The sequence below is a fragment of the Halyomorpha halys genome, unplaced genomic scaffold (genome assembly GCF_000696795.3).
Source record: "Halyomorpha halys isolate HHAL.00 unplaced genomic scaffold, Hhal_1.1 Scaffold251.1, whole genome shotgun sequence".
Lineage (NCBI taxonomy): Eukaryota > Metazoa > Arthropoda > Insecta > Hemiptera > Pentatomidae > Halyomorpha > Halyomorpha halys.
In genome coordinates, this window is record NW_027106674.1 from 836,881 (window position 1) to 855,128 (window position 18,248).

Sequence of the window (18,248 nt, forward strand, 5' to 3'; positions counted from 1 at the left end):
TTACTTTTTTACATTTTATACCCCTGTTATTTTACACTTATGTTTTTGTTTTCCTTTTGTAACTATGTGTTTGTATCTTTTTAGCCCTGACGAAGCCCTGCAACGTGGGGCGAAACGTTGGCTCAATAAAATAGTATAATTCTACTATTTGAGTTTTTTTGACCGCACCTGGACCATATTCCTTTCATACACTTTATTCTTCTGAAATAGGAATAAAATATTATTCTTGATCAATTAATTAGCTTATATCCATATCATGTATTAAAACCACTAATGAATATTTAATAAAAAATATTTTGCATTTTATTTTCTAGGTACATATTAGCTTCACAAGACAGAGATTTACAAAGGTGTGTGACACATCATCCAGGAGTTCCGTTGTTGTATATATTCAACAAAGCACCTATGCTTAGGCCACCAAATGAATTAAGTGTGAAAAGAGCAAATCAACATTTAAACCAGAGGTTTGAAATAGCAACTAACAATTCTTATTATCTTTAGTAATTTTACTGATTATTTATCACAACATATAACAGATTATTTTGTCTGTTTCCTTAAACAGAAAAAAATAATTTTGTAACATACAAAATAAGCTTAACACTCAATCATTGTGTTTAGTGAAATTTTTTTTTTTATATGGTACCTCATTTCAGTAGTGGTGACTGGCTCGCATGTTTCTTCAGAACCATTCAACTTTCTGACCCATAGAGAAGAACAGGCAATAATACAAACTTGAATAAGAGTAGCTTCGTCTCTTTGCTCACCTCACACCTACCAAGATATTTAGAAGAATACACCGTTAGCCTTTCTTATTCTATTCTTTATCTCTCTTTCAAGGCATTCCATGTTCAAAATCTATTACTATAAATTCATGATGAAAATTTAATTCATAGTGAATAGTGTGACAATACTTTCTGTTGTCTACAGTAGTTGTTCGTTATTAGAAGGAAACCATTTATATTGTTTCCTAATATCAATAACAAATTATCTGTATTTGTGAGAAGATGATTGGGGGTGTGGTTAGTGTAGGACACAAACAATAAAAACTTATTAATTATTGGCTGGATAGTTTTTTTTTTTAATTTCTTATTTTTACGCATTCAAGTAATATAATTTGTAGTGTATTCTTGGCCTTCTGGTAGCTTTTTCACCTTTTCCAATGTAATTTTTTAATTCAAAATATCACTGCATGCGGCACTAACCTCACTTGGATTTTACATCTTTTCCAAGCAGGTTCGTTTTTTATGTTTAATTCTCTTTTTTCTAATCTTTCTTTTTACACCTGGTCTCCTTTTCTATTCTCTTATTTTTCCTTACCCATGTTATTAGTTATGTTGACCAGATATTATTGTCATATTTACTAATTACTTCTTTTATCTTACTTATCTTTATATTTTGTTTCTTTATTCCAGTATTTGACTTACATATTTCATTAATCACACATATTTTGTTTCTCATTTTTTCCCCATTATTTTACTTTTAAATTAAAATATTCATATTTCTTTTGCATTATATAACTTTATATTTTTATTTTAATAATCCTGTTATTTTACTTACTTATTCAATTACCTATATATATATACGTTTTATTTTCCACTTCTTTCTATACTTTATTTTTAATATTTTTTGTTTTGTACATATTTTTACCAACTAGATTTTCATATTTTTTCTTTCCTCTCATTTAAATAATACTCACCTCATACAGCCTTTATCTTCTTATAATACTTATTCTATTCCTTTTTGTCAACACTATTTATGTAGCCATAATGTTAGGTATTTTCTAATCATTTTATTCATTAGTTGTTATCATCATTTTGGTTCTTAATTGTACACGTTGTACCCCCATTTGTACCCTGATAAATGCTAGAAATTTTTTGGTTGAAACATTGGCGATAATAAATAAGTTTTTGCTTATTTGTGTTTTTCACTGACCACACCCCCAACCATCTTCTCCTATATATTATCCATGGTCAACAATCTTCTCATCATTATAGCTATATTTGATAAGTTTAAGTTTACTGTATAAGAAATAATAAATGTAAACTTCTCTGATTTAAATTTATGGAAAAATTCATTACGATATCAATAACAATCAGTTGAGTCTTTTGTTGAAATAATTGTCACATACCTTTAACAGACAGATTATTATCACTGCAATCAGGTAAAACTGACTATTGTCATAGCAACCATGGAAACCCCAAATCATTGATGAATTTAGTATTTTTGTTCTTCACTTTTCATTATCTTCTGTGGAGAGAGATAGCTCATTGAGTAAGGCATTGTGCTGCTACCTCAAGGGTCCCTTTGAATCTGGTTGTTACAGATATTTCTAATTATAATTATTTACTGTTAGTTAAATCAACCTTGGATGGACCCTCCTGTATACACTGAGCCTATGTGGGCACCCTTATTCACCTCTTTGCACTAGAAACAGTACTTAGATACTATCACATTGTATCTAGTAGATACCTGATATAGCAAGTTAAATCAAAATCAATTATCATTAAAACAAAAGTTTTAAATTTGTTTTTACCTGTGATATTTTATAACTCCGAAAAAATTAACAATATTGGTTTAATACTTGTAACATGTAACGTCTCATCTCAACCAGCTATTATTATTATTATTTATTATTAAATTATTTAATAACATATCCCAATTGATCTAAGGTCTTGAAAAAGATATAATAAAATTTATTTATATAAACCATTTCTTCTGATCGACTGTGGAAAAGTTTAATGTTGCTAAAAACCTTCCTACAGCTGTAAGTAGTAATAATATGAAGTGTAGTCTAAGCTGGTTGTATTTTTTTTTTTTTTTACTTTATTTAGTTTATTCACAACTGTAAAAGTATTTTTACAACCAGTGAATGAGATGTAGAGAGAGAGAAAAAATAATAATAAAAAAAATGTCATGAAGGTTGTCATCCAGTGATGCCTCTCCATTAAAATTGAAATTTAAAAATCAATTTAAGAGGTCCCTATTCCAGCTCATTCGTAAACGTCGTCTCGTATCTGGTAAGTCTAGTGTTAATAGTCCTTGAATTAGAGGGTTAGTGTGTGTTGGAAGTGTGTCGTGAAACCGTTTATATAATGATTTAATGGTTGTTTGTATGTAGGGAGTTCGTAAGTCTTTGTGTAAGTTCTTGTTACTGATGTAGGGGGGAGCGCTACTGATCAGTCTAAGTAATTTTGATTGAAACTGTTGCAGTTTCAGTAAGTTAGTTTTTTTGGCATATCCGTAAATTTGTGCAAATTGGTCTGAGAAGGTAAGTATTATAAATCTTTAGTTTTTCTGAAAGTGGTAATTTTGATCGTTTATTTAAAAGATGAAATAATAATTTAAGTCGGAAATTAAGCTTTTGTTTTGTTATTTTTATGTGGGAGGTCCATGTAAGTCGTTTGTCTAATGTCAATCCAAGGTATTTTACTGTGTCTGTCCGGGTTAAACTTCGTTCATTTAGAAAAACAGGAGGACATAGACCACGACAGATCGTAAAAGTTATTTGAACTGATTTCTCAATGTTTATCCCTGTTTTCCATTTGATACATCATTCATGGATGTGAGCTAGGTGTATTTGTAATTGTTCTGAGGCTTGTGCTAGGTCACCATGCTTGGCTAAAATGGGTGTGTCGTCGGCATATGTGGCCGTGAGAGTGTGTTCTATTGAGGGTAAATCGGAGGTATACAAAGTGTATAATAATGACGCTAGTATAGATCCCTGCGGAACTCCAGCTTCTGGTGCGAAATATGAGGATAGTGATGAGCCCTGTCGTATCCGGAAGTATCTCTCTTCTAAATAAGACTTTAGGATTAGATAGTAGGTGCTGGGAAGAATTCTTTTCAGTTTATAAAGGAGTCCTGTATGCCAAACTCTATCGAATCCTTGTTGTACGTCGAGAAAGGCACCTGTTACATATAGTTTCTTTTCGAAAGCAGAAGCTATGAAGTCTATGACTCGATGAAGTTGATGTGTTGTAGAATGGCGATGACAGAAGCCAAATTGATGATGAGGTAGGGTTGTCTCTATGAAAGGTAGTATTCTCTTATATAGTATTTTTTCGAAAAGTTTAGCAAAAATTGGAAGGAGACTGATTGGTCTATATGAAGATGGTAAATGAGATGGCTTGTTTGGCTTTAATATCATTATAATGATCAAGAATTTCCACTGGATCGGAAAGTAGGTTGTACGTAAGATTGAGTTATAGAGTGCAGTGAGGAATACAATGGCCTTTCGGGGAAAGTGCTGCATGATTTCAGATGTAATTAAGTAATAACCTGGGAACTTATGCTTTGGTAGGTTACTGATTTCTTTTTGCACTTCTTTGGGGGTGAAAGATTTTGAAGCCAGAGAAAGTGGCAAAGGTATATTTAAATATGATAGAATAGTGGAGTCATGTTGTGGATTATAGAGGTGTGAGTTAGGTCTGAAGGTAGAGTATATATAGTCTCCAAATCGTTCTGCTTTTTGTTCATCTGTGATATCATAGGCAGCAGTTGGAGTAATTTTCAGTGGATGGGAAGTGTGCTTTCCTTGGAGAAGTTTTCTGGTTGATCTCCACATACTTCCGTCTTCGATATTTAAAGAAGACATATAATTATCAAATTGTTTGGCTTTAAACCAACGTAATTCCGTTTTCAGCCTATTGTTAAGATAATTATATTCCCTTTTGTCTGCATTGAGTTGTGTTTGGTGCCATCGTTTTCGAGCTCTTTTTTTTTCCATTATTAGTTGTCTAATAAAAGAAGGGTATTCTGGAAGGATGTGATCTTTTTTAGCTGGAGGAATTGTGGATGAGTCATAAGCTGCTCGTTGTACTTGAGTAGTGAGAAATTCAGAAGCATCTTCTACTTCGGTTGGAGTCTTTAACGAAAAAGGAATGGTTAACCATTCATTGAAAGTGTTTCCAGTCAACCAATCCTTTTGTTATTGTGCGCTGTCCATCCGATTTTTGCAAGGTTTGGTTAGTGTTAGAAAAACCCCACAGTGATCAGATGAAATTTGTTTCAATTCTGTATGATCAGGGGTTGAAACCTTTACCTATGAAGAAATCTAAAAGATCCGGTAACTTGCTCTGTGACATGGGCCAATAGGTAGGGGAGTGGGGAGCTAAAGTCAATAGGTTAAGATTGCGAACGGCAGATAACAAGCTTCTTCCTCTTGGAGTAGAGAGTCTAGAACCCCACTGGGTATGTTTCGCATTGAAGTCACCTCCAGCTGGAAAGCAGGTTCCTAAAGTACAAAAATAGTTTTGAAAAAGTTCTGGTGTAACAGAAAATCGAGGAGGACAATATACTGCGGAAATGATGTTTTTATTTTGACATGGAAGTAGGATACTAGCTGCTTGTATATGGGGAGTAAGATATGGCAAGGGATAATGCTTAAGACTAGTACGTATTATAACTGCTGCTCCGCCGTGGCTCCTATTATCGGGATGGTCTGTTAGGTAGATTGAATAGTTTCGTATAGAAAGTTGTGAGCGAGTGGTTAGATGAGTTTCTGTAATCAGTGCTATATCAATACGTTTGTCATGCAAGAGTATTTCTAGTTCATTTTTGTGCTGTAAGAGTCCGTTTGTATTCAAAAGCAATATTGAGATGTTGTCTGTTGTGAAATGTAATTTTTTAATGTTAGTTGTTGGAGATTGTTTATTATGGCTAAAAGGGGCTGGAATAGGCTCTTTAGCTCAGAAACAAATTTATTGTGAAATGGAGAGGCATATCAGTGTTGGATGATACCTGAAATAAATGATCCTGAACTCTCATGCCTGAAGACGGTTCTTCTGATGGTCTGGCCTGATGAAACTGAGTAGTCCAACAAGGTTGAGCAGGTCGCTGAGAAAAACTTGATCTAGGCTCCATCTGATGATGTGGAAATATTGGAAAAGCTCGTTGGTCGTCCGTCCTTGGAGCTGGAGAAGGCTGAGGTGTCTGAGGTGATATGCTGGAGGTTGACGGTTTGAGCTGTGATGTTTCTTAGTTCCTTGAAGATCTTGGAACCTTTGTAGTTCGCTGGGTGAGAGCCATCACAGTTGGCGCATTTTGCTGGAGTGTTGCGAGGTTTTCCACACTCACGTGATACGTGGTTTTCCCCACATCTAACACAGTGATAAGGATGACGGCAATCAGTCTTGGTATGGCCAAGTGCTTGTGGTTGTATTTTTACAAAATAAAAAGTAGAGAGATAAATAAAAATGAAGATTATAGAGTTGAGAGGGCAAAGTTTTGGTTTAATAAAGCTTAAAACCTTCCTACTGCTGTATGTAACTGAAAAAAAAAAAAACGATAAAAATCTACACTTTTTTTTTAAGCATTAGAAATCTGCTCAGCAAATATAATATTGTTAAGGTTATAATGTTTAAACTCAGTAGCCATTTTTTATAAAATGTATGATTCTGATTAAAGCTGTATCAGTACCCAGGTCTATCAAAAGCATAACTTTTAGGTTTCAGTTTAATAAGAGAAATTTTTAAAGATGGTAGTTGATCTTTTTCTTGATATGTTATTATTTGTCTTTTCATCTCAAATTAATTTACACATAAAATTGTATATTTATAAACAATAAATCTTCTTGTAATAAGTTATTTTTTTCTTATTGGTATTTAATACATACAATTTATTTGAACCAAATAGTAAGAATATTGAAAAAGTAACTAGTTTAGTCAATTTTCCATTTTAGTAATGGAATTAAATAATAAAAAACCTTTTATAATATTTTTTATTTTATTGTTTTGTAGTTGTAACATAAGTGCAGCTGAAGAGAAAGTTATAAAGCTGATGAAAAGAAAAATACTTGAACCAACTCAACCAAACCATATTGTTAAGAAGTCTAAAAAGAAGAAAGGTGGGCCAAATCCCTTATCGTGTAAAAAGAAAAAAACTAAACCTGGAAATAGTAATAAGGGTCAGATGAACAAAAAACCACTTTGTATATGAAAATTATATAACAAATATATTTTTTTTTTCTAAAAGTGTAATCTTTTTTTACAATACACTATCATCGTTAATCTCATGTAATTTACAATTGTTCTGAGTTTAAAAAAAGAAGAATAAATAAAATAGATCACATTTTTTCAATCCCACTCATCTTTAAGATTTCGTACGATTTGCTGACAAACCATAACCAACATCCTTGCCTTACTGGCCAATCGAGGGTCATTGGTAGTAGTCTGAAATAGTTGGAGTTGCTTTTGCAGACCTGTCAAAACTTGAGGCATGTGTTCACGAGTATTCTCATTACCTGGAGAGAGATTCATCACAGCTTCTTCCAGATACCTGCAAAATAATATCAGATTGAACATTGTAAAATCTTTTTGATATTAAATAATGGAAAACCAAAATAAAAATAAAATGATGTTAAATTTCATTAATTTAAAAAGAAATGTATTTATCCTGGAACTTAACACTTAATAGATACACAATTAAATAATTTATACATTATAATAATGAACCAATGGGCAAGATGGAATCATTAAAGGAAAGAAAATGAAAAAATAATTATAAAATAAAAATTCATTTTAAAAAATATTACCCTAGTAACAAAAAAGTAAAAATTATAATATGGACACTACCTCTAGACGGCATTGTGGTAAATAGTTACAATTTATAACTAATACAACCATTTGAAAATGAGGTGGAAATTAAGTAAAACAATAATAACACTTATATTTTCTTAAATGATGCTAATTTTTTCAAAGCTATGTTATTTTTAAATTTTTACAAGAGATAAACAGGATTTTAGTTGAAAATCTCTTAATAACATCATTCAATTAAAAAAAAAATAGATTTTTCTAGATTTTCTAATTATTAAACCAAAATTTTTGTTATGAGATCCCTTTTATGCAGAGTTGGGCAAAAATTATTCGATTGACAAGAGACGAATACTTTTTTATTCAAAGTTTTTATTCGATTGACGAGAGACGAATAAATATACGACTAAACAATCCGAATATTTAAAATACTATTTCAATCGAATAAAAAATTATTCGAATACAAAATCAGTCGAATACATATTATTCAAATAAAATTTTGATTTTTTTTTTTTAAATTCACTTATTTTTTTACCACCTTCAATTTCTAATTTATGAGGGTTCTATTTCACATATTCAGACGAGTACAAAATGAAAATGCTATCAATTTTAAGATCCCATATCGATTTAATTTAATTTTTTTAATTTCTAATACATGGGGCCAATTTTTAGGTTTCGGATATGCAGATTATGAAAATGCTATCTATTTTAACATGGCGTATCAATTAATTATAACTTTCTTGATTTCTAAACATGTTACAGTTCCTTTATACGTTCTGAGGAATGCAGAATATGAAAAAGATATACATTTTAAGATCGCGTATCGATTTATTTTTACTTCTTTGATTTCTAACTTGTTAGGGTCCTAACACACGTTTCGAGGAATGTAGAATATGAAAATGATATCGATTTTGTGATTGATCATAGATTTATATGAACTTTTCTGATTTCTAACATGTTAGGGTCTCTTTATATGTTTCAATATATGCCGAAAATGCTATTGATTTTATGATCGCGTATCAATTTAACTATCGCGTTTCGATTTATTTTTACTTTCTTGATCCCGAACATGTTAGGGTCACTTTATATGTTATGAGATATGAAATATGAATATCTCAAAACATAAAGAGGCTCTAACATGTTAGAAATCAGAGAAGTTAAAAAAAAATCGATAGTATCTTCATATTCTACATATCTCAAAACATAAAGGTACCCTAACATGTTGGAAATCAAGAAAGTTCAAATAAATTTATAGACAATCTTAAAATCGATAGCATTTTCTTATTCTACATATCTCAACATATATAAAGAGACCCTAATATGTTAGAAATCAAGAAAGTTAAAATTAATCGATACGCGGTCTTAAAATCGATAGCATTTTCATATTCTACATATAAAGGGACCTTAACATATTAGAAATCAGAAAAGTTAAAATAAATCGATAGTATTTTCATATTCTACATATCCCAAAACATAAAAAGGGACCCTTATATGTTAGAAATCAGAAAAGTTAAAATTAATCTATATGTGGTCATAAAATATATCTATGTATAGCTGTAAGACAAAAAATGTCGTCTTTATACAAATACAAACGTATTCGGATGGTTACTCATTTAATTTTTTCGAATAAGAGATTATTTTTCTATAAAATGGATGAATATAAAAGTATTCAAATGGTTACTCGATTTGTTTTGCCCAAATAATTGATTATTCGTGTAAAATAATGACGAATAAAAAAGTAATCATATGTTTAGTACGAATAATTGATTATTCATGTAAAATAATGACGAATGAAAAAGTATTCGGATAGTTAATCATATATTTTGTACGAATAATTGATTATTCGAGTAAAATAATGACGAATGAAAAAGTATTCGGATAGTTAATCATGTTTTGTACAAATAATTGATTATTCGAGTAGAAAATTCACGAATAAAAAAGTATTCGTCTCTTGTAATTCGAATAATATTTGCCCAACTCAGCTTACATGAGACCTTGAGAAGCCTTTGTAGCTCTTGATATTGAGCAATGTCCAGATTCTTGACAGATCCCAAAATAGCACCTGTTGCTATCTACCTTCTTACCTACAATAATCGATGAACCCCAGTAGATGAACCAATCAACTTATGCAGATTTGCGAGAACTAATCAGGTCAAAATCTTCATTAGACTCTCTGGTTTCACCAGCAACCATGAATTAGGTTTTAGTTAATGGATTACTACCTATAAGATAAGATACCTTATCTTAAATGCTAACCATGGTCTATTATTATTCACACAATTCAGTAAAAATTTGTTTCTGGTATCTGTACCATTATCTAAAATAATAGGCTCAGAACCAACATCCATGTTCCTGTAGAATTAAAACTTAAAATTAAGTATGTACAATTCATATATCGTGTAATAATACTACAGGTACAAGGTACTGATGAACCTTTTGTTCCTTTTCGCCAACCATCAAAAACAACCTTAAGGTTGCTATCCCAATCTAACAAGTTTAAGGCACAAAAAATGTATTCATGGGTCTACCGTGAAATAAATATTAACTAACCCACACCACTCTGTACCAGGCACTCTGAGATCGTAGTCCCAACAAGTTTATCAAGGCCTTAAAAAGTAATAAATTAATCAATTTATAAGCATAATAATATTAATGATTAAATTTGTAAATAATAAATATATTACTTTTGCTTAACATCACTATGTGAGGTCATATCAGCAGCTAATTGTTGAATTAGGGATAACAGAACATGCTGCTGAAGAACACAGCCACACCTGGTGAAAACTTTACTTGTGTCAACTTTTTCACATACATAAGTAACAAGGTTAAGGTCTGAAGCAGAGAGAGCCTGGAAAAATAAAAAATAATTGTCAAGATACATCTATTTTTCTCATTAAGGAATTCTTATTTTAGGGTCATGTGCCTTATTCTAGTTTTATAGTAAAGAAGTCAAAATAATTTTATTAATAAATTTATTATCTAAGAATATTTCATATCAGAAGTGGATAAAAAGATAAGATCCGCTAAGCCAAAACTTTCATAAACAAGTTTAACATAATTAGATAGGCATGTTTAGTATTGGCCAAATTCAAATTCATTAAGGGAAAACCAGTCCTATTTCAAGGATGGTCCATCAGCAATTTAAAATAACCTGGCTGATTATAATGAAAACTAGGTAAGCTTACTTCTCATCAAATCAAAAGAAACACTGCAGCCTTCAAACACCCTACTAGGGGAAAGGGAGCGCAGGCTGATGTAAATTTTGTAATAACAACCAAAAATCTTGATGAAAAATTTACACTTTTATTATTATTATTATTGCCTTACATAAAGTTTTGAGAACATAAATTAGGGAGAGGGTTCAAAATCATATTAGAATGACTTAATTTACACATATTTAACGTTGACCAACTTAAAATGATTTTTTTTTTTTTTTAAGGGACGATTCAACAATATTCCAGATTCATCATTTAAAGATAAAAACCTCTTTAATAAAGTTGCACTACAATAGTTTATTATTATTTTTTTTTTTTTTGTAAATGGAAATTATCAAATGGTATCACCTTTTTAATTAACAATTAGAAATGCTATAAAGTACTAAATTTAAAAATAAAATCGCACTTCTATATACAGATCATTAAGTTGAATGGTTAAATATAATATTGCTGTAGTTATTGTTATTTATATTTTAAAGTAAAGTTTTATAATTACTTTTTATAATACTTATTGTCAACAATCAGCAAAAATAACTCTGATAATATAAAATAAAAATTTGTATGATAATCGTAGCACTAATTTAGAATTTAAGGGTAATTTTTTATAGTCCAGCTCTACCTAAAAAATGAGCACTGGAAATTATATCCAAAATAACCATAACATAATTGAATTTAAACCATTTAATAACCTATTAAATTTGATATTTAATAAAAAAAAATAAAAGACTAATCAAATAATAAATTACCTGTTGGAAAGCTGTATTATACTGGCCTTGCTTAATGAGCAGGGCAATTTGAGATTGAATTATATGGGGATCAACGAGGTGCTGGGCAGGAGTTACAGTTCCAGACCTAACTGATGCTCCGTTCATACAAGCTTTCAATCTTCTTTCCATTTCCACGACCACATCTTCTAGCCTGTTGAAATTTTATTTTATTGTGGCAACTCTAAAATGTTCTGCTACAATTACAATTAGTAAAACATGATCAGTTACAGTAAACTTAAAGAACAATAGGAAAATATACAATTCTTGAATACAATAATCACTTGAAATTCGCGAAGAACATTTTACACTATATTCTAATATCCTTCTTCCTAACATTGTTGAGTTAACTCCAAATCCCTATCAGCATATATTGATGAATTCCATTATTATTTTCACCATAACTTCTTTTGCATCCTAGCAGTACCTCTTCTTATCTATACCCATTCCAAATTACACTCTTATTCACCATTATCGAGCTGATCTTCAGTTGTTCATGGCAGTTTGAAAGTTTAAATCTCCTTCCTTTAACTTTTTTCATTTAGAAAGTCTGTATTGAAATTTCTTTCAACACTTTCTCTCTCTTGTTTGTCACAGTTTTCTGCTCTCCTAAGTTAAGAATGTAATATATTTTTTCCCCCCTTAATTTTTAATTGAAGGATAACATGCACTGAGCTTCTCTCTGCTAATTAACAAATTATTTTGCTTATATCAATTTCACGAGTTTTACTTTTGAAATTTCTACCTTCCAAATTTGAATACTCCAATTGAGTAAGTTTGAATGCTTTACAAATGTGTTGATACTATGTGGTAACTGATGTATTTTTTTTTTCAAACTTTCTCTTAAATACTCTACTTTTCACATGTATACATTGTGTTACAACCATACTTTTCAAGATTCGATCATGCATATATGTGAAACTTAACTTTATTAGCAAGTTAAGTAATGTCCATCAGCTCAGCATTTTTTTTTCTTTCATTCACACTTTGTAAATCAACAATATGTATGACCGTATATAAACCAATAGGAATGGAGTAAGTGCATTCCCAAATCAACCATCCCTGCAAGTTAATTAACTTAATGTAATTTTGTATTAAATGTCATTTTGTAAATCTTTTAACTATAAATGTTGTGATCCAATATATAATTTTCTTGTAACTAATAACTGCTATAGCAATTCCTGAACATATGCTGACGGCTTAAGGTGAGAACTGTGACGAGCATGAGAACTCATAATTGATAAATTATAAGGTAAATTTCCTGTTTCCTAAAAGGGGCTCTGGCCAGAACTTGGGTAGGCTAATAGAATTACAATCACAGCCTAAACCTAGATTATGTTTAAGCATGGAAATTTTATTGAGTCAGATTTAATGTTAGAAACTTAAGTTGAAACAAAAACTGTACTTATTTTTCTACTTTCTTATGTACAAACCTATGCTTAAAATCCCCACAAAACTTCTACAATTTTCCCATGTTGTTATTGAAAAATAACAAAGATTGGAAAAGTAATTATCAATCACAGCTCAAAATATAAACACCTGCTAAGAGAAATGTTGCATGTTACTGATTGCAATCATATATTATTTTTGAAGACTAATTGTGGTTTCTGAAAGTCCAAAAATAAGTGATAACTAGATATATGATAAAAATAAAAACTTTTACGTAAAAATATTTCTACCAATGTTCTTTTTCTAAATAAATATATAATTAAGAACAGAATGAAGGTAAACCATGACGAGAGATCATACCCCTTTGCTTCTTTTTCAACAGTTGAAGTAAAATGTTGTGCTGTTTGGTTTATTCTTTCTGTTGCTGTTTGAAGAGCCACAACTTCAAGATTAGCACGCTCATTCAATTTATTGGTGAATTTCTGGACATCCTTCATAGCTGTAAAAATAAAAGAATAAATAAATGAAGAGTCAATGGGAAGAATTATTTTGATCTACTTTATGTGAAAACTGAAATTGCAGTGGCATCTTATAGGGAATGAAAATTAGTAATGAATGTTGATTGTTTGTTCTTGTGGTATATTCTACTATATCTATTAATTAATTTTATTATGATAGCTTTACAGTATGAAATTAATTAGTAGAATCAGATTAAATAATCCAATAATAATAACTGAATAGTGATTTATTTTCAATTCAATTAAACCAGCACTATTAATTAAGCTTAAGTTTTCTAGAGATATTTGCTAATACGTTTAACCCACGGACACACACGACCTGTCAGGCTCTCCTGTATTATTAAAATTATCAATTTTTCAAAGTGTTTTTTAACTGCGGAGCGATGGAGATCACCAATACCCCCAACTCTTACCATTATTCACCCTCAGTAAATTTTTAGTATTTGTTTATGTTACCCACACTGCACACTGTTAAAAAGACCTGATAGGTCTCTTGCGCGTTTCCAGGTAATTATTCTCATTTTTGTTTATTTATCAGTTTTAAGAAGATACTGCATTTAATTTGACATATATATTCTCTCCTTGAACACTTATGCTTTTAGAATCTTGTAAAATAGTCTCAAGAGGTAGTTGCAAATTCTGAAATTGTTTTATTGGAATTTTCATTGAAAAATGGTTGATTAAAGATGAGTATATGATTAAATGATTCTAGTGATGTCGAAAAAATACAATGGGCTCAGTTTAAAAGAGAAGATGATCTTATTATAATGGACCATGAGGATGATAAAAAATTGAAAGAGGTAATTGAGGAATGCGAAACAGATATGGAACATGATTCAAATGATTTCATGAATATTCAAACAGATGATGTAGATGATTTGCTTACAGCAAAAAAATAAAATACAATTATTGACTTTTGGTAATGGAAAACACCTTTATATCTAAAGAGGGGGAAACAAAACAAATTGACTGGTAAAATATATTAAAAAATATATATATCGTTCAATCAAAGAATCATTCCTATGAACTAGCAATGAATTTGTTATTCATAATTGATTCTCATATGGGCAAGTAAGGAAAAAGCACAACAAAGTGTATTTTTTAAAATTTAAATTCATATGAAACCTTAAAGGTCATAGCGCTAAGTTTTATTTTTGATTTCACGTTCTGGTGAGTTAAGAATAAATGCGGTGTTTAGTATCTGCACTCTTCTTTTAAACATTTTTGAGTGATATCAAGTATTCGAAGAAGTTTATTTATTATTTTATTTTAGAAAGTATAAATTTTTATCACTAAATTTGTTTAAAATAAAACGGAGAAATTAATAAACTGTTGATTTTATAATTTACAGATAATTAGGCATTATTAAAAGGAAAGAAAAAATATATAGGGTTGATATGCCCATTAATGGAGTCCTTGATATGTAACTCAGAGCCATTAATTATTGTTGTATTGCTTGCATTAATCATTAAACAAAAAACAAAAAAAATGTAAAAGGCCTTACCCAAAGATGAGAGCATTGGGATTGTTTGTTAAGGTTAAAATACATGCTGCTGGTCAGTGAGCCATGTAAGCCAGCCACAATGTAAATACTTAGAGTTCAATTGTTTCTGATGCTCTTAAATTCTTTTTCAGCATAAATTCTTCTGCAGCATTTGCACAAAAATTTCTAAGAACTCGTCAGACAAAACTAGAACTTGAAAGTACTACTTTCTGAATGGCATATCTGTACATTTGTAAAATCTAAAGGCTAGAATATTTCCACATTTTTAATTTATAAACAATACGCTCTACATTTTGGCTTTCATGCCATTCACTTCAGTGTTATGCTGAATTCTCCAGTGACGGACATGTATTTACATGGTGATATGCTAGTAACTGGCATCCATTGAACAACTGATAGCATGTATTATAGCCTTAACTAACAATCTCAATTAACAAATTTACCTTAATTTTAAATAAATTCGCACATTTGTTGACATAAAGCACACATTAAACATCCACACAATAGTCAGAATGTTTAATACTACATGAAATATCTAAATAGTAAAGCAAATTCCAGAAATCATCTCATTAAATCCTGGCAGGGATACCTACCACAGAGAAGGAGTAAACCAGCCTTTAATTATTTTAGTACTTCAGTTATCTTAACTTTCTTAGAAGAGAAACTTTACTATTAAATTACTGAAAGAAGTTGTTTAAGATTAATTAACTATGTACAGTTTTTTTTTCTTACCATCATTAACACCTTTCGAGAAAGTATCACTAATTTGAAGAAACATATTTGAGCAGGCTGCTTCAAACATAGGAACTGCTGTCTGTATAAACGTTTCTTTAAAGACAGTTTCCAAAGCAGATGCTGCGGCTGAACTTAAACTATTAGCCATTACTTCAGTAAATGCCTAAAATAAAGAATTGACGAAAGAAAAAAAAAATTAAATATAAATTTTTCTTTTAAAATAAAAAGTGTTATATCAATCAAAGAAGTTTGAAAGATACATCATTTATATTAGAGGTGGCCAACTTTTCAGTATATAAGATCTACTTTTTATCTTAAAAGTGTGTAACTATCGACTCACATAGACGTAGTCTAAAGTCTAAGGGGTGAGAAGGGTTGTGAAATACATACTCTATTTGTACACTGTGTTTATAAGGTGCATTATAATGAAGTATGGGTAGATAAGAAAAATATATTCAAAACTTTTTTTTTTTTTTTTTTTTTAATAGCGATATGCCAATGAAGCAAACCACATGAAAGGAACAATAAGTTTTGGTGGGTTTAAGGTATAAATAATCTTCTCACTTGCTGGATTTAGTGGAATACAAAATGTCTAAGATGAAATGGAGAACTACTTTAGATATATATCAGCTACTGTGGAACAACAAAGTGAAATGAGATATTTCCCTATTAGCAAAGATAATAGTGGTGTTAATAAACATACTGAGTAGTTTTCCAGTTATAATCCTGTTGCAGCTTTTAAATACTTATTATCAATTAGTAACGGAGTGACAGGAGATGAGGATGTAAACTACCACTTGTCCCTAAGACCTCTGGTGGTACTCTAAGATCAACCTCCCAAGGTTGGTTCTAGAAGAGTAAACAGAATTGCTAACAGCAAATTTCAGAACGTCCATTTAGACATAAAGGAGCTGTAGTTTCTCTGATAACAGTTTTTAAACACATTAAAATGAACAAATGAAAAGTAGATCTGGATTCTCTCATTTGATCATCTCAAAGCAATTTGATGATAATCTGAAAAATATGTTGAGTGTGATAAGCTCATTGTATATAATAAGCTCCTAATCCATTTTCAATTTTCTCAGAAAGAAAGAAAGGGATTCGTAAAGGAACAAAGTGACACAGAACTGGTAAAGTTAATGAAGTACAATATAGTTATTGCCTAACTGGAATTGGAGCGATTGTTTATCTAATATTTTAAAGAAAAATGTAACCTATGTACAGCGACATCAGGGCCAAAATGCTGAACCCCAACCCAATGAAGTAAATAAAAGAAACACAAAAACAAGAAAAAAGTTCACTGCTCCATACTTCACAACACAATTTTGTTTTCTACCATATTTACTGTACCATTTTTCCAAAGATCCGAGAGAACATAGTGTAAGTAATCAAATGAAAAAATATTATGTCTTATCACTTTGCTTCAGAAGATGGAGACATGTAAATTATGAAGTGAAGATTTATAAACATTAATTACATCTTGGTCAAAACTACTTTTTAAATATCACTACGATCTATTTTCAAATTTTATTTTATTGAAGTACACAAATCAGTGAGTTCTAAATAAAAAAAAAATGTTTTAATTATTTGTCTCCTAGAATTTACATGAATCTCACAAACCACAAATATACAATGGATTAAAGATGATATTGTATGTGATATTCCTCTACAACAATGAGAGAATAACTACAAATATTTTATATTTTCCAGAGTAAACTGTATACAAAAAAATATAATAAAGAAAAAACAATTTAATAGAAAGATAGAAAACCTGATGTTTTTCATTTTGAGGTAGCTACGAAAGTGCCTCTACTGGGCTATTTATGCATATATTTAATTCATTTTTATATGAGTGTAATAATTTTAATATATTTTAGGGAATAGTTAAAATGATTAAAACACCACAAAAATTAAATTTGTTACTTGAAATTCATAATTATGTACCTTGCTTTTTACAACTTTGCTCAAACTATCTTTCAAATTCTGCTCAGTCATAAATAATTTCTGAGATACTTCTTGGTGTACCATATTATGAAGCTCAGTCATGGATTTTATCACAGCTATAACAAAGGGAACAACATGCATAAAATAAAAATCAGTAAGTTTATTTATTTTAACAAAATGAATTGACAAATCTGTAAGCAAAACATTTTCATTTATTCCTTAAGATTACAAAAATAATGTACTTGTTTATATTAGATTAATAGAAAAAATGTATACTCAGCAATTGTAACATTCATTCAAATGTTAGGATTAATGCAATTCCTTCTTTATTGTCAGTAAGTATATAATCTGGTTTCATATAATTACCTCAAATTTTCTCTTTGTTAAATTTCTTTTACCTTTCTTTATTATATAATTCAGTCTCTATTTTAAATTACCCCAGGCAACATTATTTGGGATCAATAGTCAGGAAATTCAGTATACTGAATATACATATCAAACTTAATTACCGTATTATGCACTAGGTATGAGTGTCATCTATTACTCAAAAATATAAATAACAAGATGAACAAATCATTATAAATGATGGTCATAAATGTAATTAATTGATTTCAATTGATTCAAATTAGTCACAATTAATTGATTACATA

The 18,248-nt window shown here is 30.1% G+C and overlaps 2 protein-coding genes across 4 annotated transcripts in view; one reads left to right on the forward strand and one right to left on the reverse strand.

The window, feature by feature from the left end:
* Window positions 1–6,971, forward strand: part of LOC106680223 (rRNA-processing protein UTP23 homolog) — an 11,879-nt gene extending 4,908 nt beyond the window's left edge. Inside the window, exons 4-6 of one of the 3 annotated variants that reach the window (XR_010842779.1) lie at window positions 315–464; window positions 654–798; window positions 6,738–6,844. Coding sequence is in view for 1 of the 3 variants with exons in the window: in XM_014419763.3 (XP_014275249.1) it covers window positions 315–464; window positions 6,738–6,936 (349 nt within the window). In the remaining 2 variants the exon portion in view is untranslated. Of the gene's footprint in view, window positions 1–314; window positions 465–653; window positions 799–6,737 lie in introns of all 3 variants that reach the window. The other 2 variants (XR_010842780.1, XM_014419763.3) reach the window with 2 other exon arrangements.
* Ge-1 (Enhancer of mRNA-decapping protein 4 homolog Ge-1) overlaps window positions 6,926–18,248 on the reverse strand; it is a 59,889-nt gene continuing 48,566 nt past the window's right edge. Inside the window, exons 15-20 of the mRNA XM_014419761.3 lie at window positions 17,599–17,714; window positions 15,652–15,817; window positions 13,258–13,396; window positions 11,491–11,662; window positions 10,214–10,377; window positions 6,926–7,275 (exon numbers count right to left, since the gene is read on the reverse strand). Coding sequence (XP_014275247.1) covers window positions 7,074–7,275; window positions 10,214–10,377; window positions 11,491–11,662; window positions 13,258–13,396; window positions 15,652–15,817; window positions 17,599–17,714 — 959 coding nt within the window. The 3' untranslated portion in view covers window positions 6,926–7,073. The remainder of the gene's footprint in view (window positions 7,276–10,213; window positions 10,378–11,490; window positions 11,663–13,257; window positions 13,397–15,651; window positions 15,818–17,598; window positions 17,715–18,248) is intronic.